This window comes from Magnolia sinica, chromosome 14, assembly GCF_029962835.1.
Source record: "Magnolia sinica isolate HGM2019 chromosome 14, MsV1, whole genome shotgun sequence".
Classification (NCBI taxonomy): Eukaryota; Viridiplantae; Streptophyta; class Magnoliopsida; order Magnoliales; family Magnoliaceae; genus Magnolia; species Magnolia sinica.
Genome location: NC_080586.1, coordinates 38,942,143 through 38,968,897, shown reverse-complemented (window position 1 = coordinate 38,968,897; position 26,755 = coordinate 38,942,143). Strand labels below are relative to the sequence as shown.

At 39.4% G+C, this 26,755-nt stretch overlaps 1 protein-coding gene across 1 annotated transcript in view; it reads left to right on the top strand.

Annotated features, from left to right (window-relative positions):
* Positions 1–1,337: 1,337 nt before the first annotated feature.
* Positions 1,338–26,755, top strand: part of LOC131224861 (uncharacterized) — a 42,840-nt gene continuing 17,422 nt past the window's right edge. The window contains exons 1-4 of the mRNA XM_058220291.1: positions 1,338–1,882; positions 2,531–2,646; positions 8,628–8,672; positions 20,423–20,448. Of these exons, the coding sequence (XP_058076274.1) occupies positions 1,353–1,882; positions 2,531–2,646; positions 8,628–8,672; positions 20,423–20,448 (717 nt within the window). The 5' untranslated portion in view covers positions 1,338–1,352. The remainder of the gene's footprint in view (positions 1,883–2,530; positions 2,647–8,627; positions 8,673–20,422; positions 20,449–26,755) is intronic.

Genomic DNA, 26,755 nt, shown 5'->3' with positions numbered 1-26,755 from the left:
TCTTTGCCCAATGACAAAAAACATGAGGAGGCAGTGTTTGTACCAAAATCTTGTAAATTGGATCATGGTGTATATGGTGACATGTGGCACATTTGATATCTATAAGGTTTGTGCCAAATATTAGGAGAACAGATTGCATCTTTGGGCAGCCTCGACATTCAAGCAATCTTCGGATAAGGGTGAATGGCCATTAAAGCCACGTTAGCACGAAGTGAGTTTGACGAAGACATACCACGATAGAAAAAGTGTTACTGCTCTTTCCTAGCTGGTTACATGAAAGAATGCCACATGGACAATCAATTATTCTCTCTCTGCTTGAGAACGCTATATAAAGATGAGGCATATACAAAGAATATGACTATCAACTCCAAATAAAAAAATCCCAAAATTCTGTAAGGGAGAACAACCAATCTAGCGTGATATTGTTTATCTTAGTTTAGGATTAGCCTCTCCACCACTTATCAGTCGTGGACCCTTACGTTAGAAGTAGAATTAGTCTGTCCCAATGTTCACACTAGATCGACTCACAGTTATATGCAATAGTTGTAATTCCCTTTTATCCGTGCTAGCGCCAAATCTAAAGGAAGATCTTAATCCTATAATCTGTCTGCCTATGCTCATATGTTGGGTTGACTCATAGTTGTAACCATCAGAATTGTCATACCTCTGGTCATTAGCACATTGCTCCAAGCACCTTGCTGCTTTTAGCTAGGCTGGTGATCCCACTTCAATAGTAAGTCGCGCACATTTCCGCATCCACCTCCGGATTTCTTTTGTGTTCGACCATACAATTGCTACACCTTTCATGAAGTCCTTGATTGTTAAGGCAAAAAGAGCTCATTGGAGGAAGAGCCCTAACCCCCTAGTAAACTAGCGCATTGTTGACAGAATAGATAGCTAACCTGTTGGTTGTTCGACCAAGCACTGCTCTATTTCAGCGATAGAGGTCATCATGATTTGAATCGGACCCAATTGATTGTGATACACCCGCATGACAACACATGTATCTCGCATAGCCCAAAATCACACCAACACCAAGTATACTTGTGATGCTCGTTCTAAAGGAGGTTTTAGTCATTGAAAATAATTTTGTTAGCCATAAAATGATTTTTTCAAACATTGACATCTAAAAAAATATTTTAGGTTATAGTCATTGAAAATAATCTTCTTAGCAATAATCTTCTTAGCCTTAAAATGTTTTTTTTCAAACATTGACATCTAAAAAATATTTAAAAAAAAGGATAAAATAGACAGCATGGTCCAAACAATATTTCTAGATAAAATTATTTTTCACGAACTGATTTTCAAAGTGATCATTTCCAGGAAAATTTATTAAAAGAATCATTATTGAAATGTCATCGAAATGGGTCACTGTCTTGCGGGATAGGGCCATGTATCCCTTCGCAAAGCGGGCCCGTTTTCCACGTCTAGGAAAAGAGAAGGCAGAAACTGCGTCCATCACCCGGTCACTCATAATGAAATATCGGCACCTAATTCCGGTGTCAGCTATTTGCAGCAGCTTCTTCTCCCATCCAACCAAGTCTCTCTTCTTCACCTCTCGTTCTCTCCCTCATTCCTTCGTCAACAACAAGTATCCATTGTCCATTTTCTTCACTTCTTCTTCTTCTTCTTCTATGGAGAAGCAATTTGAGGACCTGCGCCTTCAGCTGGAAGAATCTGGAAGCCTCCGGGAGCGGATTCGGTCAGTTGCGATGGACATGGACTCAGCCATCCGACTCATGCACTCCAGCCTCCTCCTCGTCCATCAGTCTCTTCCCGTTGCAGAGGTTTTGGAGAAGGTTATGGTTCAGATCGGAGTGCTCAAGGAGTTTTATGGGCGGATTGCTGAAATTCTTCGGGAATGCCCCGGACAGTATTATAGGTTGGGAAAGGGAGTAATGATTAGCTGCTTTATTTTGTTTCTTCTTCGTGGATGAATGCTAAGCCGAGGCACTCAACCAGGGAAATATCTGTTGGTACGTGTCTGTATACGTGTGCCCAATATGGCTTCTGAAACCCTCTCCCTATGGTTTCTCTATAGCCCGAAACTGTTGTCTGTTAGCACAAGATAGTATGCGTTGCCAACGTTTGAATAAAAAGTGAGGGCGGTTTTCTTCAGTGCCCAATATTGGGAGGATGAAAAAGCACGGGAAAAATACCGAAATTATCTCCTTAACTCTGTTCACGGAGAAAATGACCTTTGTTACTGGCCATCCATAGCCTAACGACGTCTATCTCATCTCCTAGGCAATTTGTCGAACATGTACTGCGCACAGAAGGATTCACAAGTATCTTCAACATCCACCTAGTTGCGTGATGATTAGCGGAGCGCTTACCTGGGGCACATTCCAGACAATCACATTTCATAACACTGCACATGGGCTCAGACCATTATGCAACTAGGGGAAGTTATCCTATACCTCAACTCGGCTTAGCACTTGTCTTTCACAGTTTATACTATATATTATCATCTTTTAAGCCACCCAATTTTTTTTATTTTTTTATTTTTTATTTTTCTTTTTGGGGTTAGGTATCATGGGGATTGGAGAAGTGAGACACAGACAGTGGTGTCGCTTCTTGCATTTCTGCATTGGTTAGAAACAGGGAATCTTCTTATGCATACGGAAGCTGAGGAGAAACTTGGATGTGAGTTCTTCTATTTTCTTGGTCACTGTTGTTGTTATCATGGGTTTGCCATTTGTTGTTATACTTTTAAGAGGAAATATAAATGCTTGGGCTACAGGCATATGCATAGGCCTGCCTTTTAAGTAAATCTAAATCATTCATTGATAGATACTGTCAATCGGCTTTGCTCCAAATCAGTCATGCTAGATGATTTTGATGTGGAGCAATATAGATGTTGGAAGAAGTGGGGATGGAAGGGTGGAAGATCACCGTAGGTGATTCTGATGTGGAGCAACGGGTTATGGGAAGAATGTTGATTGCAGCAACTCATTATTCTGTAATCATTCATGGTCATTCTCTCTTCTACTGAACAAGTAATTCTTTCTTAATAGAAAAAGAAAAACTCTTCCTATTGCAATTCATCATAACATGCCTCATACATACTAGAGGTCTTTTATAGACTGAGGATACAAGATAAATATATGCTGGATTTGATTCTCTTTACTGTGTCTAGCTCACACATCCAATAATAGGTAAACACGTAAGTGGGCAATGCAGTGGGTGTATGTGCATCACGGATGATTGTAGTTGCCGGTCATCTGGAATTGTGGACTTGTCTGAACCATTTGGAGACAATTGGATTAGAGATCTCATTCTGATCATCAATCAGGCCATTCTCTACCCTTACAAGGTCCACATCTACAATCTGGATGGTGGGAAGGTCCAAATCTCCAATATGGACGCTTGGAGTGTCCAAATCTTTGTTTGAGGACATTCAAAGGGTCTGATTAGGTGAGAGCCCGATTCTCTATCGACCATGAAGTTGGATCATCCAAGAACTTGTCCTACTAACCTTTAAAAGAACTCATCCTTGAGTAAAGGAAGATAGTAGTCCACTGCAAGGATCCTTCTTTATAGCATGTGCATTTCTTCTTCATTTTTAGTGGCATGGTGAAGCCCTACATGGTGGATCGGCTTTGCATACCTTGATGGCGTCATTGATGATGCCATCTTTTTCTTGATATTTCTCATAGTCCCCTCCACATCCTAGTAGTCAACTTCAACTTCTACTTCTCATAGTCCTCTCCAATATTATCGGTATCTTTGCGTTGGAGATACGGATAATATTGGGGATATATCATCGTAATATCTCGAGGATACTTTGAACAATGCACTTGACCCTAGTCCGGCCTGTTGACACTCTGATTGATTATAATAAAAAAGGTCCAATCATTGATCTAGCCGAAGCATCGAATGGTCCCTTCTATTAGCATGTTCCTTAAGAATGACCTTGATTGAAGTATCCCATTCGATTAATGACGTTTGAAATGGATGGTTTGGATTGATTAAAGTAAAAAAGGTCCAATAAATCTTGTAGGCCTTACATTTGATAATCATGTTGTTCCCTGATCACTATGATTGGAAAACGGTCCATTCAAGATCTAGAACAATGTCCAGATAGAGACAAGGTCTTGTCATCAATGTTGGCCATCCATCAAGTAGTCCCCACCTTGGATTGGCTATGCTTATCAAGAATCACCTTGATTGGACGATCTTAACAATCTGGTCATTGATGAAGAAAATGGATGGTCTAGTTTAATTACAATAATAAGGTCAATTATTGCTCTAAACCATCAATCATGTGGGCCTCACCTTGGATCACTTATGCTGGTCATGAATCAATTTTTTCAGAGGATTCCGACCATCTAATCAATGGAAAGCAAACCAGGCAATGCATATTGATTATAACAAAAAGGCCCAATTATTGATCTAGGACATACACCAAATGGTTCTAACCTTTAACAACATCTCTCAAGAATCATCTTTAATCGAATGATTTTCACTTGAGCAAAATCAATGATCCGAATCGATCACATTACTTCACCATTTGGTTAATGTTGATTATTTTTTATTTATTTATTATTATTATTATTATTTTTTAATGTGGTATAAATGTCATTTCTTTGTAGAGAAGGTTGTTGGTTTGCATGCTCAATAAGGTGAAAATGAAAGATGTTTTTGCTCTCTTTCAATGCAGCTACAATCAATGTTTTAAATGTCGATGATATCGGCTGATATATCCCACAATATATCTTGTATTCCACCTGTGCGATACGAAACACATAGTTAGTGTCAATTCATCCCACATGTTTGATCCGGTGCACATTTTCAATTTTCGATCCATTTTTTTTTATTGAAATTATGTTAAATCAGTGTCAAATGGTTACAAATCCATTGGTTCTTCATGTTTTGCATGAAAAGTTATGTAGTTGGAGCCAGTGTTCGAGTTGTCGGTATCGCTACGAGTTTCGCTGATTGGAGATAAAGATATAATATCGTTATCGCCGATAACCGGAAATGCGAAAAAAAATGGCAAATAATGGGAAAAATGATGGAATTTTTCAGTAAAACTTCAAGGCATGCCTAAATACACATATTTGCATATTTAGGAATAAAACAATTACAAAAAAATGCATTAAATAATAAGTTTTCATTTAATGGGGCCCAAAAAGCATACGCTGCCATAAGAAATCGCTCCAATTGTAATCAAAATGAGTTCATATAATACAAATGCAGCTAACATATAATAATTAGGACATGTAAAAGTTAATGAACTAAAAAAGTACACCTTTCTTGGGACATGGAATCTATATATTGGTATACTTGGTGATTGATGGCTTGGATATGGCAATTTTCCAGATCATTTTATGGTATAAGCCCAAAAAATAGATAGATCCAAATCTCAAGTGGACCACATCACAGGACAGTGTTGATTGTATGCACACCATTAAAAACTTCTCAAGGGTCACAAATTTTGTATCAAACTAGTTTGTATAACCTAATCAACAGGTTGGATGTCAAATAAACATTACATTGAACCCTGGGAGGTTTTTAATGGTGGACATTCAATTGCTACTATTTCTTGTGGTGTGGTCCACCTGAGAGTTATATATGCCTGATGTTTTGGATCAAGATCTAAAATGATCTAAAAAAATAGATGGACGGTGTAGATCAAATAAATACATCATGATTAGGCCCACATAGCACCAACCACTAGCCATCTTGACAGTGGCAACGTCACTAGCCAAATCAAGTCCTCCTGGTGGTGTAAAGACTTTGTGGTACCCACCGTATGGTATGTGTTTTATCATGCTGTGAATAACGAGGTGGCTACTGGACTGTTCCGTGGGCCCACCATGATATATGCAAGAAATCAACCCCATTAATCTATTTCACATATCATATTAGTACATGGTCCCAAAAATGAGGTAGTTCCAAATCTCAAGTGGACCACACCAAAGGAAAGAGCAGTGATTAAATCCTACTATTAAACTGGAAGCCGATTCCATTCCCTTAAAACTGGAAGCGGATTGGCTAGTGTACCACACACCAACTATATAGCTGCTGTAGGTACGTGTCGTGCGAAGACGAGCACTGCTGCTCCTCGAGCTCCGAGTTGTACGAACGGTTCAAAGTAGATCAAAGTTACATGGGCCCCACAATGATGTATTTATTATATCTACACCGTTCATCTATTTTTAGAGATAATTTTAGAGCATTATCCAAAAAATGAATCATGTCCAAAGATCATCTAGACCACACCACAAATAGCAGCGGAGATAATGATTTTCACCGTTAAAAAATTCGTAGGGCCCACCATATAATTTATTTTCCATCCAATCTGTTCATAAGGTCACAAAGACCTGAATGAAGAGGAAAAACAAATTTCATATTGATCCAAAACTTTTGTGACCCCAAAAAGGGTTTTAATGGTAGACGTTCAATCTCCCACTGCTTTTTGGAGTGTGGTCCACTTGATAGTTAGATCTGTCTTATTTTTCGTCTCAAGCCTTAAGAGGAGCTCGCCAAATTGATGGACGGTTTTGATATAACAAATACCTCGTGATTAGACCCACAGAACTTGCTGACGTCAATACAACAGCTATACAGCTGGTGTGAGAGGACGCAGATTAGATAGATACTGACAGGTTGTGTAGCAAGTCGGCTACTGAAGTGACGTCACCAAGTTCATTGGCCCCACTATGATGTATGTGATATATCCACACTGTCAATCCATTTTTAGATATCATTTCAGGGTATGAACCAACGAATGAAGCAAATAAAAATCTGTAGTGGACACCACCAAAGAAAACAGTGGGGAGAGTGATTCCCACCGTTGAAACTATCCTAAGGCCCATCATGATGTTTATTTGAAATCCAACCTATTCAAAAGTTAAAAAAGACATTAAATAAGGGAAAACACAAATATCAGCTTGATCTAAAACTTTTGTGGCCTTTAGAAGTTTTTAATGGTGGGCGTCATTGTCCCACTATTTTCTATGCTGGGGTCCACTGGAGCTTTGGATTTTAACTCGTTCTTTGGATATTGCCCTAAAATGATCTCTTCAAATGGATGGAAGGTGTGGATACAAAACATACATCATGGTGGGGCTCACGGAACTTGCTGACTTCACTTTAGTAGCTAGTCTGGCTATTCAACCTGTCAGTAGCTAATCTCCGCCCAGAGCGGATGTGAGAGAGCTTTCGTTTTTACGAAATTCTCTCCTCTTTTCCGGAAAATCTGCAATCAATCTCATCTTCCGTGAAAAATCTTTCCAGAAATTTATCGTTTTCTTTTTCAAATCCGAACCGAAATCTTCATAAATCTCGGTGAAATCAAGTTCTCTTTCAAATCTCTTTCTTTGAAGAAAACAAAAGGGTTTTTTAAAAGGGTTTTCTTATCTCAGAAAATTCAAAGCTATCAACAGCGATTGGCCCACTAAATCTAGCCGAAATCCACTTTCGCGGGTGGATCTGGAGAAAAAAAAGAGGTAAGAGAGCTTTTTTGTATATATATATATATTTATATTTATTTCAAAATATTTTTTTTTCAATAATAAGGAGAACGATACCTATTTTTTTGATAAAATCGAAAATATCGCCGGTATTTCGTCGACATTTGGAAGAGAAACGAAAACTTGGGGTTTCGGTATCGCCGGTTCAGCGACACTGATAATATCGCCGATATTATCGATTTCTCGTCGACAATTCGAACACTGGTTGGAGCTTTGATTTTGATATCCATTGGTTCTTCATGTTCTCCATGTTTTTTTTTTTTTTTTTTGTTTTTTGAAATTTTCCTTCACCCAGCAATCAATTGAGACTAATTTTGAAGTATTTAGGAGTATTTGATGAAATGATCATCACATTCATTCTAATTTCGAAATTTGAGTTTAGGTGGTTTGATTTGTGAAAAATTGGGGAAATTTTGAAAATTTTCCAATTTCTTCCAAATTACTTGCAATGTAGCACTCCAAACATGAAATTAAGCATATATGAGGTTTGATCTGATTTGCAAAGTCCTTGTCAATTTTTGGAAAATAAAATTCATTTTTTAATTAAAAATTAATAAAAAATTATTTTTTTTCTCCAAATTTCCCTTCAACCAGTTGTCAATTGAGGACTAGTTTCAAAGTATTTAAGAGTGTTTGATGAAATGATCATCACATGCACTCTAAATGTTATGCATTCAATTTGAATATAGTAGCATTAGTTCAGCTAGAGAGTACATAGCTTAGCACCCTATGCGAAGGAAACCTATTATGTGTACTTCTTTTTTGAGATGTTATGATTTAAAAATTAACAGTGTGTATTAAGGTCTTTTTTTAACAATCCCTAAAGTTTCATTGAAAAATTCAACCATTTCCCCAATGTTTTCCCATGTTTTCCAAAAGTGTGATAAATTACCCAAATACAAACGATATATACCATGTGATAACCGATATGTATTTGTAGCCCAAGGATGTGATACATGATTCGATAGCGATATTTTGAACACTGGCTGTAATATGTTGATCATCTAGCCGAGTTGCTTAGCTCTCTCTCTTTATTCTTTCTTCATGTCAAATGCTTATTCTATGGCATTCCACACTATTGCTAATCTTGACTTCTATATTTGTGAAAATAATTGAATAGTGTTTACTTGTCTTTTGTGTCTGTAGTGGATGCTTCAGAATTTGGTCTTGACATTGAAGACTATCTTATTGGTGAGTGCCCCCTTTTGTTCCATGCTCTTTTATAATTTTATTGTATTTCTAATAAACAACTGTAGATTTATAAGATGCAAAGGGAACATCTCACTACACCTTTAGCTACGGTGTTCACAATCACGATAGCTTCTTACACATTACATTGGTGTTATGTTTAGCCAACGCATGAAAAGTAACTGAGGTCTTTGAGAATTTGTAGTGATATTATTCAGCCTGGAACTACAATATGATCTCCGAAGTGGGAACAAAAGGATACACAATCTACAGTGATGGTTTGTTAAATCTGTAAAAACATTAGGATATATCGTTTATTTTTTTAGTGGGCTTGTTGGTTGGCTTTTACCATAGTTTGGGCCCATGAGCTACTCCTTCAAGTCACCTCTTAAGTAAGAGGGGCATTTATGTAATTTTTAGCATATTGCTTCGGGCCCTAATAAAATAAGAAGTTGGAAAGTGTGGGGGCTAAGGCAAGTCCAGCAGTTCTCTACTTTTCTTCTCCCATCTCTTTCGTTCTCTTATTTCTTCTTTTCTCTATTTTCTCTTCTATATTTCTGTTCGATACCAGTTTACATAGTATCAGAGCATACCTGGGAGTGATTCGGATCCCACAACCTTCTTCTTTTCAACCCTGTTTGCTGGATCAAGTATTTGGGGTTTCCTAAAACTGTAGAGGACTGATTAGAACTTAGGGAAACTTTTATGTCGTTTCTGTGTAGAAAACAATATGTTTTTTTGCGTTGTTCATTGAGTAGAAGGAATTGCTCGCAAAAGGGGGCATATGAGCCTTGGTGGAAAATGGAGGCTTGCTAATTTGTCTCATAAGGTGATGCTTAAAATTAATTTTCTGTTTGGTACACCGTGCGGAAGCAATTTTTGGGAGACTATTTCCATCAGTAAGGTTATCTGCGCTATTTGAATGATGATGTGGATTCTAGTGATGATGGGCTAGATTTTTTTATGTGGTGCTGTTTTGGATGTATAGTTGATTGTGTTTCTCATTATTAAGTTAGTATTCTTTTTATATGAGTTGAAGTTGATGTGGGGTAACTATGAAACCCAAAGGTGTGGTTGTTGGACCCACATCACTTGGAGAAATGTCTAGATCTTCATTTAATGTATCAATAACATCTGTCAAGTTGAATGGGAAGAATTATCCTATGTCGACTAAGTTAGTTGAGGTGTTTCTCTTAGCTTGTGAAAAGGATAAATTTCTCACAGAACCTAAGCCCTAGGAATCTGATTCTAAATATACACAATGGATGCGTGACAGTGCTCATATTCGATCATGGTTGTGGGATAGCATGGAACCTGAGGTGAGTTCCAAGTTGGAGTTCTTAAATACGACAAAAGATGTTTGAGATACTGTGAGGAAGATGTATTATTCGGAACAAAATATTTCTTGAGTATATCAGTTATACGAGATCTTTTCGTTATAAAAGGTACCTCCCTTAGTGAATATTTTGCAAAATTGGCTAGAATTTGGGAAGAGCTTTCCATATGTCACTCCATTACCTCTAATGTCATTCTTATGAAAGAGCAATGGGAAAATATGAAAGTCGTGAAAGTCCTTTCTGAATTACCAAAAGAATAACAATCGATAAAAGATTGAATTTTGAGATGCGTATCCATTCTTTCAGTGACTGAAGTTTCTGCTAGGCTTCAAAGAGTCTCTCTTGCAAATGAATCTGACAATACACATGTTAATGCCTTTGATAAAACTGCATTGGCCACTACATCTAGTTATTTTGTTTTATGTGGAGGCCGTGGTGGTTGTATTGGGTGTGGTGCTCCCCGTGGTGGTAGAGGAGGTAGATTTCCAAGAAGATGTAGAGGTGGTGGAGGAGATCATATCTATACTCATTGTGACCTGACTAATCATGCCATGGAGTTTTGTTGGGATCTTCATGGAAAACCTCCAAGGATTAATCAAGCACTTATGGTTGAGTATGCTTGTACAGATGGTAGGTCCACTACTTCATCTAATACCGGTGGTGATCAGATTAGTGTTACACTATCATGGGAGGAATATGCACGGTTTCTCTCATCTAGTAGCTCTACATCCAATAATACTCCTTCCACCTCTATGAGCACTTTAGCCCAGTCAGATAAAGCGTGCCTTTTATCATTTCATTCTCATTCTTGGATTATCGAGTTTGGGGCAAACAAATCATTTTTATGGTAGTTGCAATTCTTTTTCTTCCTTTGATTGTGTCTCATCAAATATGCCTATTACATTAGGTGATGGTACGTCCTCCATTGTTGTTGGACTTGATACTGCTCAGCCTAATGCATTAATGTCCTTGTCTTCTGTTTTATACGCACCCATATTTCATTTGTCTTTTATCTTTAATTAAACTAACGAAGTCTATAAACTGTTGTCTCCTTCCATTCTTATTGTCTTTCAAGACCTCAGATGAGCATGATGATTGGTGGAGGTTGTGAGAGGAATGGTCTGTAATACTTGAAGAGAGAATTAGTAGGTATGACAGTACTTCCTAAGGGTTTGACATTTCAATAGCATTGTCGTTTGGGCCACCCGTCTCCCCAAAAACTATAGTCTTTCACTTCGTCTCTTTCAAAGGTTTCATATTTGTAGTGTGAAGAATGCCAGCTAAGTAAACATCATAGAGTCTATTTTTCCATTTAGAACTGATTTAAGAAGTGATGTTCCATTTAAATTAGTCCATTGTGATATGTGGGGACCGACTCGAGTCCATAGTTTGTTAGGTTTACTTTGTTCTTTTTATTGATGATTATTCTAGGATGACGTGGTTATATTTAATAAAGCATAGGTCGAAAATGATTTATGTATTTTAAAGTTGTGTATGCTAAGATCAGATAATGCATTGGAATTTGTTTCTTGGGATTTTCAAACCTATTTGCAATTTTTTTGGCTCATAATAGTAAGGTCCAATGACTTGAACTCGTGAGGTGAAAGTGGGGCGTCGAGGAAGCATTTTTCAGAGCTGTGAATGAGCGTTTCTCGAAGCTTGTGAGTGAACTCATGAGGTAAAAGTGGGGTGTAGAGGAGCAGATCGGAGGGAGGCATACAAAGCGAACAGAGAAGAAGGTCTGTAACGATAAAGGAAAGCTCTTATGCAAGTCAAAGGTCCAAGTAAAAGCACCAAACTTCGTTGGGACAGAAGCACCCTTAATACGAAGATGTGGAAAAGGAAGCGTGTTTGTAGGTAGGAAATGGTAAGGGTAAGGAAATCAAAGGAAGTGGGTTTAATGTATTAGAAGGAGAGAAGGAAGATGCTGAAGGAAGAAATGGGTGGATTCAGGTAGGGAGGAGATGGGGCTACGATGAGGGCAATCAACGTGCCTCTGCGAATATATTGCAGGAAATGCTGACATTGTTTGTGAAAGGATACTCTCAAGGATGGTTGCCAATCAATTTTTCTGGAGTATTTGGAAGGGCGGTTGAAGTCCCAGAGGTGGTTGTCCATTGCTTTCAGGGGACTAGAACTCCTAGGGGATTTGCTTTCGTTCTCATGAAAACAGAGGAACTAGAGGAAGTGATAGAGCTTCTAAAATGGGGAGAGCTATGTCGAGAAGAAAATGCTAGTGCAAAGGGCAAAGTTTAGCCCAGAGGTGGTGAACTGGAGGGGAGGGAAAATGTTGTTGGAAAAGGGATAGAATAGTGGTGAGAAAACCTCGACAGGAGAGGCCGAATGGGGAGGGAGAAGTCTTTATGAAGGCATGATGGGGACATCTCCCGCACACGCACCCCTCCCTTACGTACGTACGCAAGGAGGAGGGCCCCACCTTCGATTTGGATCGATGACGACATCTATGGAGGGCCTCCTAGTTAGAGGACTGTGTTTTGGTTCCTTGGGGTGGACTCGATCATCATTTGGATACCATCATTGGATCTCATGATCGTGGCCCACTACCCCAGGTGACCTAGGACTTTTGAGTTTTGCTTATTACCGTTATTAGGAACATCATGAACGGTTTAGATTGCATTGATTAGTTGTTATTTTTGATTACTTCATCTTTTAGTAATAGTATGCGCACATGGTGCGGCTTTTGAGGTATATGTTTTTCTTATAAATAGGCAACCCCTTGTAGGTTTTTTTTTGGATTGAAGATGATTAATAAAATTCTGCATTTTCTTGCTTCTCTAATTCTCTGAGTTGTGGAAACCTAATTGGGTGCGAAACCCTCCCTTCTTTGAAGGGCTAACTACTGTGGTTCGAAGCTACACCCATCTCAAATCGCCCCCATCTCCTATCCTCCATATTTCTCATCTCCTATAGCCATCCCCTAATCAAATCCACCCACGTTTGCAGCTAATCTTTTCCCTACAACAGATTTCCAGAATCTGGCTCCGCAGGAGGGTTGAAACTTCGGCAGAGCACCGTGTTCAAACCAATCATCCATTTGGCCTGAAATTTGAAGGGAAGGTGGCCCATCCCTGGCTGACCAGGCCTTAGCTGGCCGATTCCAGATTCGTGGGCCCTACACACGTACGGGCTGCCATCCACGCACGTTCGTCAGGCTGGTTTGTTGCCCACACGTGCGGGCTAATCACAGGTTCCCTCTCATCTCTATTTCACTCCTCTTTCGCCTTATTTCCATAACCCTAACTCTATATCATCTCAAATACCCAACTTCTATTCCACTTTTGAAACCCTAAGTTTTCCCGAATTGAAACGTGAGAATCCCTTGGATTGGGAAATAATCCTTTGCATGTGTGGATGAATCTACTATCCTTTGAGCATTGTTTAGTCTATAATTTTGAATTGATTCAGCCCTAACATGTGTAGGCTTGGACCCTCGTAGATTCCCCTTGTTGAATGCTTGACTTTATGTGGGATGTAGAATTATTGTGATTGTTTCTAAGTTATTATGATCTAAAGCCTGAAATCTTGAACATCATATCTAATTTTCATCTCCTGTGTCAAATTTGGTATCGGAGCTTAGGTTTTTCATAGGGAATTGCATTGCATGTTTAGGGTTTCGTCTACTCGCATTTATTTTGCATTAAATTTCATCACATAGGGTTGTTTAGGACCCATCATTCACAACATGGATTGCTGAATTTTCTATTGTTAGAAATTCCCTAATTTTCATTGCTGAATTTTCTGTTAACAAACTGTTTGGATAGTCATGTTGCTGGAATTTTAGGAGCGTTGTGTAGTTTCCCTCATATAGAGTCCTATAGGAGCATTTAGTCCCATTTAGACGCATATAGTTGCATTAGAGGACCTTTGAGTTAAGTGGGTAATTGTATGCCCACACGTACTAGTCGCGGTTTTGGGTTGCACCTTACACTAAATATGGAGCAATTACAAGGGTCAATAGACAACATAACCCGGCAGTTTGAGTCTTTAAGTAGGCACTTGGAACAACGTATTGATCAATGCTGGTATCAGTTAAATGTGCGCGTTACCCAATTAGAGACCTCCGCCTGGGTAAACCCTGCCATTGGGGAAGATGCCCAATCTTAGGCAGGTGGTCAGAAGGATATAGACAAGGGAATGGGGGTGGCCAAAGAAACAGACATGGGCATGCACCCGTGCACCCACTCCGCGAGGGGCATCATGATCATTATGACCCAGATGTGCAACTCCTCAAGGGAGTTAGAGTAGAGGCCCCTACGTTTAATGGCCACTTGGGCCCTAAAACTTTTCTAGATTGGTTGGCAGATATGAATCACTATTTTGAGTGGTATGATATGTCGGATGCTCGTCGAGTCCGATTTTCCATGATGAAGCTTGTGGGCCAAGCAAAGATGTTTTGGACTACTTTGGAGCGAAAGAAAGAGAGGTTGAGGGAACCCCCAATAGTCCATTGGGGAGAAATGAAAGAAACTCTTAAAGAAAAATACCTTGAAGAATCAAAGTCCAAGTCTAAGCCTCTTCATATTCTAAATACTAAAGACTTTGAGCGAGAGATTTGAGTCAGACTTGGTGGTATACGTCCTTGTGGCTAGGGAAAGTGCACCGGAGGCTAGTGCAGAGTTACTCACTGAGACCATTCCGGTAGTGGATGAGTTTCGTGATGTCTTTCTCGATAATCTATTGGATGAGTTTCCCCCAATGAGGGATATATAGCATGCCATTGATTTAGTCCCTGGGGCGACTCTACCAAACCTGTCTGAGGTGGTCAATAGGGGTCTGAGAAATTTGCTCGGGTGTTTAGTGGGGGAGCACACCAGGACATGGGACACTGCACTACTTATCGCCGAGTTTGCATTTAATAGTTCTGTCAATAGATCCACAGGTTTAAGTCATTTTGAAGTCGTTACTGGTTATAAACCTAGGAAGCCTATTAATCTTATCCCTGTGTCCCTGTCCCATAGGCCATCAGAGTCTGCAGAGTCTTTTGCACATCACATTCATTCATTGCATCAAGAAATCAGGCGAAAGATCAATACTAGTAATGAACATTATAAAATTTCTGCTGACCAACATAAATGATTCAAGGAATTCAATGTAGGGGACTCCGTGATGGTCCGCATCAGGCCAGAGCAGTACCCTCAGGGAGCCATTCCTAAATTACATGCGCGTAGCGCTTGACCATTCAAAATTATAAAACGAAACAGTCTCAATGCGTATGCGGTAGATCTTTCACCTTCCATTGAAATTAGTTCCACATTCAATGTGGAGGATATAGTTGCATTTCAGGGGACCACTGATATATTGTCCAGCCTATCACCTAACCATTCTGATTCCCCAGACCTTTCCCTTGATCTATGGCTCCTTCCCGACCCATCTTCCCAGCCTCTACCTTCCATACTTACCCTTCCCACACCCAGAGAGGAGATAGAGGATATTTTGGACCATCAGATAATATCGACGTCAGACGGTGGATTTCAAAAGCTCCTGGTCAAGTGGTAGTCATGCTCAACTTCAGATAGTACGTGGCTCATTGAGGAGGAGCTTCAGAGGCTTGATCCTAACATCTTAGAGCAGTTTAGGAATTTCGTTTCGCTAGTGGTGAAATCTTTGCAGCCAGAGAGAGTTGATGGGGACATCTCGCGCATACGCACGCCCCCCTTACGCACATACGCAAGGAGGGGCCCACCTTCAATCTGGATCGAGGACGAAATCCATGGAGGGCCTCCTAGTTAGAGGACTGTGTTTTGGTTCCTTGGGGTGGACCCGATCATCATTTGGATCCCATCATTGGATCTCATGATCGTGGCCCACTACCCCAGGTGACCTAGGACTTCTGAGTTTTGCTTATTACCGTTATTAGGAACATCATGAACGGTTTAGATTGCATTGATTAGTTGTTATTTTTGATTACTTTGTCTTTTAGTAATAGTATGCGCACATGGTGCGGCTTTTGAGGTATATGTTTTTCTTATAAATAGGCAACCCCCTGTAGGGTTTTTTTTTTGGATTGAAGATGATTAATAAAATTCTGCGTTTTCCTGCTTATCTAATTCTCTGAGTTGTGGAAACCTAATTGGGTGCGAAACCCTCCCTTCTTTGAAGGGCTAACTACCGTGGTGCGAAGCCACACCCATCCCAAATCGCCCCCATCTCCTATCCTCCATATTCCCCATCTCCTACAGCAATCCCCTCATCAAATCCACCCACGTTTGCAGCTAATCTTTCCCTTACAGCAGATTTCTAAAATCTGGCCCTGCAGGAGGGCTGAAACTTCGGCGGAGCACCGTGTTCAAACCAATCATCCGTTTGGCCTGAAATTTGGAAGGAAGGTGGCCCATCCTTGGCCTACCAGGCCCTAGCTGGCCGATTCCAGATTCGTGGGCCCCGCACACGTGCAGGCTGCCATTTACGCACGTGCGTCAGGTCGATTTGCTGCCCACACGTGCGGGCTGATCACAGGTTCCCTCTCGTCTCTATTTCACTCCTCTTTCGCCTTGTTTCCATAACCCTAACCCTAGATCATCTCAAATTCCCAAGTTCTATTCTACTTTTAAAACCCTAGGTTTTCCCAAATTGAAACGTGAGAATCCCTTAGATTGGAAAATAATCATTTGCATGTGTGGATGAATCTAATATCCTTTGAGCATTGTTTGGTATATAATTTTTAATTAATTCAGCCCTAACATGTGTAGGCTTGGACCCTCGTAGATTCCTTTTGTTGAATGCTTGACTTTATGTGGGATGTGGAATTATTGTGATTGTTTCTAAATTACTATGATCTAAAGCCTGAAATCTTGAACATCATATCTAATTTTCATGTCCTGCATCAAGGCATCGGTGGAAGGAATAGTGGACCTGATAAGGGAGATTCGGGCAAGAGACCCAAATCCTTCAAGGAAGCTCTCGATGGAATCGGGGATGAAAATTCTCACCACTGGTCAGACAGGGGGGCATAAAAAAAGGGGATAAAAGAGCAATCCCCCTCAAGGGTGGTGGGTGTGGAAAAATGATACAGAAGACGGCTTGGAAGTGTGTGTCGATTTGGCAATGGTGGAGATGGTGAGTGAATCTTTCCAGTGGTCGGTTGTGGCGGGAACAAAGGTAGGGGCCCGACTATTCAAATAAGGGTGTGGCTTAAGGCCTGTCGCGGCTTGGACAACTGCGATTACAGGATCAAGCCACTGACGGAGAATGAAGTCTGGATCTCGGACAAACCTGGTTCAAACATTGACCACATGGTGATGGCGGGAGTGATGTTCAATGACAGGTCAATCCTCTCAGTGTGTAGTTGGGAAGATGGGTCTACACTAGGAAGCGAGACAATATGGTATCTTATTTCAGGGATTCCCTTGGAACTCAGGAATAGGGATGTTTTTCTAGTAGTTAGCAAATGCATTGGAGAGCTCAAGGCCATAGATGAGGCATCAGACATAGGGGAAGATGTCAGTGTCGCCTGTCTGTGCATTAGAAGGAAGAGAGCAATGTTGGAGCCGGAAACCATTTCACTCACGGTAGGTGAGATACGTCTGCGACTGACAATAGTCAAGGTGTGTTGGGGAAGGCCATGCAGATGGAAGAGGCATGGACGAGATGAGAAGAACTCCGACAACGACCCATGGCTGGTGAAAATTGTAGGGAAGGAGCACATTCCCTGAGGTCTGGCGGAGCACCATACAAAGGTTCTTTGCACTAGAGCCCTCTTGAGTAGCCTCAGGTGGTGGGTCAACAGGTGGAGCTTTCTTGTTCACAGATGCAAAATCAGAGGGTTGGTATTCGTCTTGATGCTGTTATGGCGCGGAGGTGCTCACCACAGGTGCGAACATGATTTTTTTGACCGACCCATCAAATGCTATTCGGAGAGGTCATGGCGAAGGCTCTAAGCATAATACTATCATTCCTGTTCGTAATCATAACAGAGTCTCTAAATCAACTAGAGGGTTAAGACAGGGCGATGTATTTCCTGTTCGTGATCATAGTGGAGGCTCTTATCAGAATGCTATCAAGAGGTCAAGATGCAGGTCTCATTTCTGGCTTTAAGTATCTCATGACAACAACAAGGTCTCTCATCTGTAGTTCACTGACAACATAGTTTTATTTTGCGATGCACAAATTTCAGAGGTGGATAACCTAAAGGAAAATTCTGGGTTGCTTTCATGCTGTCTTAGGACTCAAAATAAATGTTAGGAAAAGTGGGATGTTAGGTATTGAAACCTTGAATGAAGAGCTTTCATCACTGGCAGAAGTGTTCGGGTGCGCAGTTGGTTAAGGTAATAGAGAGATTTGAGAGGAAGTTATCGAGGTGGAAGTGTTGTCACCTATCATTAGAAGGGAGAATCACACTAATCAAAGCGGCTCTGTCCAATCTACCGGTATTCTTCATGTCTTTGTATGAATGCCCCAAGTTTGTTTTACACAAGCTCGAAAAGATAAGACAACTTAGGGCAAGGGGCTAAAGAAAACACATTCCATTTACTGAAGTGGGAGGAGGTTTTTAGGCCTATATCAAAAGGGGGTGCATGCATAAGAACTTTGGAATTCATGAATATGGCGCTACTAGGAAAATGGAAATGGTGATTTAGCACTGAAGTAGGCAGGTTATGGAGAGAAGCAGATGCTTCTAAATACATTATTCAGGAGGATGGGAGGTCAAGGGAACATCACATTATCGCGCTTCTGGCATTTGGCATTTGGCATTTGGAAAGCTATAAACTCAGTTCGTCCTCTTTTCAATCGTGGGATCGCCTTCACCCTTGGAAATGGGAACTGTATACGTTTTGGGGAGGACACTTGGTGTGGTGACACACCTTTGAACATTGCATTCTCGTCATTAGCTACATTGGCCACATGGAAAAATATCCCTGTATCTTCTTGCTATTCATTCAAAAGTGGAAGATGTGTGTGGTGCCCCTCGTGTAGAAGAGCTTTATTAGATGAGGAGGCGGTCGAGTATACCCAATTGTTATCATGGCTGCAATACATACATCCTTCTTAGTCTTTAGAGGACTCCTTGCTATGGAAAGGCGCACCTTCTGGCAAATTCTCAGTTAAATCATTTTACAAGATGCTAACGATACATGACGCTTCAATGGAGCAGGAGTATTTCCGTGCCTTTTGGTTTTATGGAACTCCTCCCAAAGTCGCATCCTTTCTTTGGCTAGTGGGGCAGAATAGTGTGCTAATGATAGATTACTTGCAGAAATGAGCTATGATTATTCACTGCTGACCCAGGATTGAATTCTCCTCTAGGGGACATTACCTTATGCTTCTGTAACACAGCATCCCTATAAGATTTAGTTGAGCATTTGGATTTCCCTGAGGCCCTTTCCCTTTATTGGTTGCTCCTTCTGACTTGTCATTTCTCATGTTCTTCCTACTCAGATTTGAGTTCCTGATTGCACCTTCTTCATATTGTTGATAACCTATGGCCCATATTTTAGCCTTTTGTTTAGGGATGTCCTTGCCAGAGAACCATTATTCCATTCACTTGCCTTGTTGCTCTTTCAACTTCAACAAGCTCCATGTGCACAAACACAAACCCTGGATCACTGCTGAACCTCACATCTTAGTTATAACCACCTCCAGAGCTTTCCCCAACTCCCTAGACCTGCTGAAAATTTGTCTCCAACAATTCCTCTGACAAACTATCAACAAACAGCATAGGAAGTTCCATTGCCTTGACAAACTTCTCCCTGGAGTTCTTTTGGCAATAGGAACTTTCCGGTGGCATACTGAAATCCAAGCTACCAGAGGCATAGGAAGCTTATTGGGTGATTGTTTCAATGAAACTTGTACCTACACCCAAATCATAGTTGCAGCTTGTTTCAATCAAGTCACCTACACCCCAATCATAGTCGCAGCTTATTTCAATGACAGTCACTGATCGCAGTTTTTGCATACTGTACTACACTATGACCAATGGATTGACTTTAGTAACTCTTGGACAGTAAGATTCTATTTAAAATTTATGAAACTTGAAGACATATTATTTCCTAGGTTGAAGAGGCTTATTTTCAAACATTTACTCCATGTGTCGTCCCTTAGGTTAGATGTGTGAACATTTCTATTCGAAACATCTTGAATGATATCGTTTTTCTCTTTGCATTTTGGAATAATAAATGATCATTCTCTATGTAACTCTTTTCCCTATTAGCCAAAATAATCTTTGCATTAATTTTGTTATCCATTGATGATGATGTTTGTTTAATGCTAATTATTTATTTTTTATGTTCTGCTACTGCTTCGTATCTTTTTGTAAATGTTTCTATAATTTCTTGTTAACCTTTCTATAGCAAAATAAGACAGGTTATTGCCATTTAGTCTAGAATGAATGAAGCTTGGTAGATGAATGTGTGCTAGTTGACTCGAAGACAACGAAGATTTTTTCTTTTTCTTTTGTAGGATTATGTTTCATGTCCAATGAATTGGTAAGCACAATTTCGCTTTTCATAACTACAGAAAAATGCTTATTGTTTTAGCTTTATACAAATTACAAATACATTGATTTCCTTCATCTATCATCTCATTTTCAGAAATTCCCAGAGATTAGATGCTCTCTCTCCTATTTTCTCAACTTCTATGACTTGCATTTGTTACTCGATAAAGAAACTAAGCTCTAATACAAGTTTATTCACTTGCATAGATACGAACTTTGGTGCAAGTCAATTTGTGAACCAAAGCTCACTAAATGATAGGCATCCCATCCAAATGGAATGGATTTTTGGTTTAAAGGTTAAGTTCCATTTTAATAGTTGGAGAATGAATTAGTGGTTGGGTTGCTGCACTTGTTCCTTTGATGTGATAAAATAAACATGTGCAGAAGGGTGGAAGTTTGTGGGGTTAATTAGTGGAGATTTGGAAATAGAAATAGGAACACGTGATAAATCAAGGATAGACTGCAAGTAAATCAACTTTAGAGATTTCATAGGAGGTTTTGACTTTTCTTTGGTAAACTAAACAGCAGTGTTTTAAATAGCAGTAGTGTGATGTGTAGCGCTCAGCCCTCTATAGCGTGTAGCGTAAGCTACACGATACTTCTATTTTTTAATTTAAAAATAGGATAAATATAATAAATAGTGAAAAAAAGGAAAAAAAATATAAAAATGCCTAAAAGATGATTCATTTGATCAATTATAAGCATGTTCAAAAAAGTTATTAGTTATCATTTATCAAAAGCCAATACACGTATATAAGCCAAATCAAATAATTATCACATCAACAACTTTCTAAGCAAACTACTTTAATTAATAATGTCTAATTGAAACCACAAGTCACAATTATGAAAAGAAATAAAAATCCCATAGGTTAAAAGTATCAAGTACAATACAAGTGTCACATTCCTCAACATTAGAAACAAAGAAAACGTGAAAAAATAATAAAAAACTAAAATAGTAAAAAAATACATTGTAGCTTAAGCTATGGACGCTACACGCTACGTAGCTGTAGCGTATGCTAATTTACGCTATTTGGGATGCTACGTAGCGCTACAGCCACGCTACGCAACGTAGCGTACGCTACCACTACGTACGGGCGCTATTTGAAACACTGCTAAACAGTTGGTCTTGTACAAGGGATCCCCATGCACTCTTCCTTTTGTTTTGTTGTGTTGGGACAGGAACATCTTTCCTTGGCCTTTGGGCACGTTATCAATATTTAGATTTTTGTTTTTCTTCTTGAGTTATCTTCTTTCTATATCCTTTTTTCTTTAACGGTAACTCAAATTTTATTGAAAAGAAAAGCAGGGCATACAACAGAGCCAAAGATGGTGTGATACCAACTGAGCCTCTACTCACTTCCTCTTTAGCGAGCTATAGCCACAATGTCATTGGCATCTCATGGAACGATAAAGCACTCTGCTACCAATTTAGCCATTAAATATTTAATATCTTGGATCAGAAAGCAGGCCTCCTTGGCCATGGCTTATCAAACAACCTACTGAAGTGTTGGAGCACCCTTGATGAATAACTGCCCACAAATAAAGAAAAAATGCGCAGCCCCTCTTTTAGAGCAAAATCCTTCGCATTGTTTGATCCTACCTCACTACAAGGCCCCGTGAAAGCCATTAAAAATCTCTCCTTTGCATTTCTTAAGACATCATACCTCTAAGAAAGTTGTTGGTTGTTTTTCATCAAAGACACTTCACATATCTCATCATGGGAAGTTGCTTGTTTGTCCACATATGGTGCTTGCCATCAGTGGAAGGTCAATTAGATTATTTGCTTCAGCAAATCCAGTGAAATTCCTAATTGATACAGTGACAAGACTTTCCCCAAGTTTTTCATGTGAGAAACAAACTGTATTAAAATGCTCACCTATTCTTCATGGGCAATTCCACTTGCTATTGGGCATCATCAACTCAGCCTAAAAAGTTTAGACTCCACCTTGGATAGTTTGGACCATAAGCCACGGTTACCCCCTTAAACTTTCCCCAATTAGCATGCATATGATAGAAATACTCTCCTTTCCATTCATTATAGATTAAGACTTTTGATTAGAATTACCCAAACCCAGGCATTCTAAGAAATTATCTTCTTCTTACAATAGCCCTCTTTTCATCCTGCTACCTTTCCTCCCACTGCCTTTGCTAAACTGAGGAGGCAAGATCAATTATTCGATTAAAGCCTCCCTGAAATACATTTGCAATCAAAATCTTCCAGAGAATCGAAGAGTTCTGTCAGTTTAGATTTCCCTTCGTGACTCATAGTGGCCATATTCCTGCATCTGTTCCTTCTGAGGTGGAGGATCCACCTATATTAGTTCCCGTATCTTCCACTCATGTAGCAGGTTCATTTCCTTCTTTTATATATATGGCGGGCGTTCTTTTATGCGCAACGCTCACAATGCCGATTTTTCCATATTCTTGTTCTTCCTTTTATTTCTTTGCAACTATCTCAACTTCGAGTAATATAGCGAGTTCTAGCATAGTGGATCCATTATCATATACATCCCTGTTAAAGAAATTCCTTCGCATACGCTAGAAATAGTCAAGAATGCCTTGTCGACTATAGCTCACATATTTCAGAATCAAGAATAGTGGTCTCTCCTTGAGGATGCTTTGGCAGCTTTAGATAATTTTGCAAGCTTGATGATACGCCGAATGCACACTTTGCTAGATTCATTTTTAACTGTTTCTTTCTGAGCTGACGGAAGACTAAAGATAGATGCTCACGATGTTCTTCATGATCATTTGACCTAACTCTCCATGTTTGTGCATCATGTCTTGAACAAGGTATCCCAAATCGGATACGTATCGGCCGTAACGGCCGATACATATCGGTAATGGTGGTACCCGTTACGCGATATGGGGCTGTATCGGCTGTTTCCATTTTTTGTACTCGTATCGGCTGATACGGGCCCGTTACGCGCGTAACGGCTGTTACTGACCCGTAACGGCTAGCCCATAACGGTCACATTTTTTTTGCCTTTTTAAGCTCCGTTTTTCACTTTTTTTGAAACCATTTGCTTGCAAACTCTCACTCGATCCTCCTACTACTATTTTCGACCAATCTTGGCTTGGTATTTGAGATAAAAACACATTTTATTACGGATTTTCTTGAATCGAAGCTCGGTGGGCCATTTTCAGAAATTCGTCAAAAAAGGTATTTATACTTTTTTTTTAATATGTTTTGCTGTTTTAATCATGCCATGTGATGTGTTAATCATAGTAGAACATGTTAATGTGCATTTTACAGATTTGGGGTGCCATTTTATATTTTTTTATATTTTTTTCTATTTACGCATTAATTATGGCCCTTTTTTTTAATTTCAAAAAATTATTTTTTAATGATTGTTTTGCTGTTTTAATCATGCCATGTGATGTGTTAATCATAGTAGAACATGTTCATGTGCATTTTACAGATTTGGGGTGCCATTTTATATATTTTTATATTTTTTCTATTTATGCATTAATTATGACCCTTTTTTTTTTTTAAATTCAAAAAATCATTTTTTAATGATTGTTTTGCTGATTTAATCATGCCATGTGATGTGTTAATATAGTAGAACATGTTAATGTGCATTTTACAAATTTGGGGTGCCATTTTATATTTTTTTTCTATGTACGCATTAATTATGGCCCCTTTTTTTTTTTGAAATTCGAAAAATCATTTTTTAATGATTGTTTTGCTGTTTTAATCATGCCATGTGATGTGTTAATCATAGTAGAACATGTTAATATGCATTTTACAGATTTGGGGTGCCATTTTAATTTTTTTAAATATTTTTTTTCTATTTACACATTAATTATGGCCCTTTTTTTTTTTAAATTCAAAAAATCATTTTTTAATGATTGTTTTGCTGATTTAATCATGCCATATGATGTGTTAATCATAGTAGAACATGTTAATGAACATTTTACAGATTTGGGGTGCCATTTTATATATTTTTTTTCTATTTACGAATTAATCCTGACCCGATACGATGTGAGATTCTCTCCGAACATTTCTATTATGAGGTCGGTTTTCAAGGTGGAGGTCGGTTTCCGAGGTCTGGTTCTTCACATCGCTTGGTTGAGATGGTTAGGTCAAATGGTGAGTCTCATTACTGAGTTATGAGCTTGACCAGTTGGTTCGGTAGGTGAAGTTCAGCTTGACTGTTGAGGTGATCAACACATCAATGGCTTAGGGAAGCTGATTTCGAGATTCTTCGCAATATGTCTCATATGGCTGGTCAGTTCAGTTCTTCCCACAACAATAATCATCATCAAATTTCTTTTTCCTCGTTCCTAGAAATCTCTTTTATAATCATCTCCAGATTACCCATATTTTAATGCCGATTATATAGGTTCCCCGTCTGATAAGCAGTCTACAAACGGATATTATACATTTGTGGGAAGAAATTTGGTCACGTGAAAGACTAAGAAGCTTAGTGTTGTAACAAGATCTAGTGTAGAAGCATAATATAGGGCCATGACACATACCACGTGCAAGCTTCTATGGGTAAAGAAGTTATAAGAGATGGGTTTTTCTGTAATTTTGTCAATGCAGTAGTTCATATGCAAACAACCTAGTTTTTATGGCCCACCTAATCCTCCTTTTTTATCCTTTAGTTCCTCTCCTTATGCATGTTTTATATTCTCAACAGCTTATACTGTAAATTGTAAAATGAGGTGTATTTTTGGTATTTTTGGTTTATGACTTGGAGTGAATCAAAGCTGTGTGTCTTCTCTAGCCTCTTCTCTCTCTTTTACAACGAACTTACACAAAACATACAACCTATAAAGGCCATAACATTGTAGATAGGTCACCTATTGAGTTCAAATTCTTTTGGACTCTTTAGTTTAGGTTTCTCATATTTAGTTTGATTCTTCTGTTTAGATATGTACTAGCATGGCAAATAAGCATATGACATCCAACCCATCCATAACATGACCACATCATGTAAAGACAAGCCTAGAAATCGGGCCAATCCACTTGTCGGGTGAGGCATAAAATTAAAATAATTAGATGGCTAAGAAAAACTTAAAAGGGAAGGAGGGCTAAAGTGCTTCTACTATTATTCCTCTAATTATCGAAAGGCAAGCTCATGCGTTAAAAATAAAAGAAGATGGTGAATCATCAAGAACTCAAGGGACTCCAATGGTGTCTTTAGCATCAGTGCTTTGCCTCGATAATGGAGGACAAGTCATTCGTGAATCGGAAAAGAGGAAACTGGGTCCATCCAAGGAAGATGATGACCTACAAGCCCGATGGACAAATGAGCTAGATGTGGTAGAAGCTCATTGGAATAAGATGGGGTCAAGGTAGATTAGCTGCAAAGGGGAGGACGATAGGTGCATCTATGAGGCGAGAGAGGATAGTTTTTTCCAGAAGCTTCCTAATGTGTATCCTAAGGGGGGAAAAAAAGATATGCATCAAGTCAAAGCTAGAGTTGAATAGGAATGAGTCAATTAAATGCATTTTACAGCCCTTATAAACAAAGACATATTTTTCGAGATTCGAGGGAGGATATCATCTGTATCACAAGATAGGAGTTGGAGAAGGAATGAGTCAACTAAATGCATTTTACAGCCCTTTTAAACAAAGACCTATTTTTCGGGATTCGAGGGAGGATATCATCTGTATGACAAGATGAGATATCGTTGACTTCTCAAGCGTAAATCTAATGATATATCGAGAGCTGAAAACCAACTTGAATAGCTCCAGTATTCTAGTCACGGGTTCTTCAAATAACAATAGGTCACCAAATATTGTGATGCTTGAAGAAGGGATCAAGACCTGTAGAAGGGGATCTACATGAAGGGTAGAGAATGCAAACTTCAAAGAGGCTTAGGGGAGGTCTCTTCCAAGAAACAGATGGACAAGACAGGCTTTGTCAATCTGGGAACCTCGAAGCCATTAGTTGCAGGATCCTTTTAGCTAGGTGTGGCACCAACTTCGAATTGTGCTTCGGACTCTCACCCCTGCTCTTACTTCCTACCTATTTATATTTTATTATGTTTTGAAATAAATGTTCCCCCACTCCCACACCTGAATATGCTGCTGCTTTGCTTCATCCTTCATGCAACTATAAGCCACAATGAGAGGCAGATTATGAGTGGCACCCTAGTAAGAATGAAGATAAGGGTTGATCAGAGAGTGAATTTCATGAATTAGAGGAGTTCACAGCATCTCCATGAGCCCAGCAGAATAGATGATGCTGATATGCAGTTAATCCTTCAACCAATCACCATCCACTCATATGCTCTGATTCTCTGATCTGGAGTAATCATCTACTCTTCTTCAGAATACTCTTCTT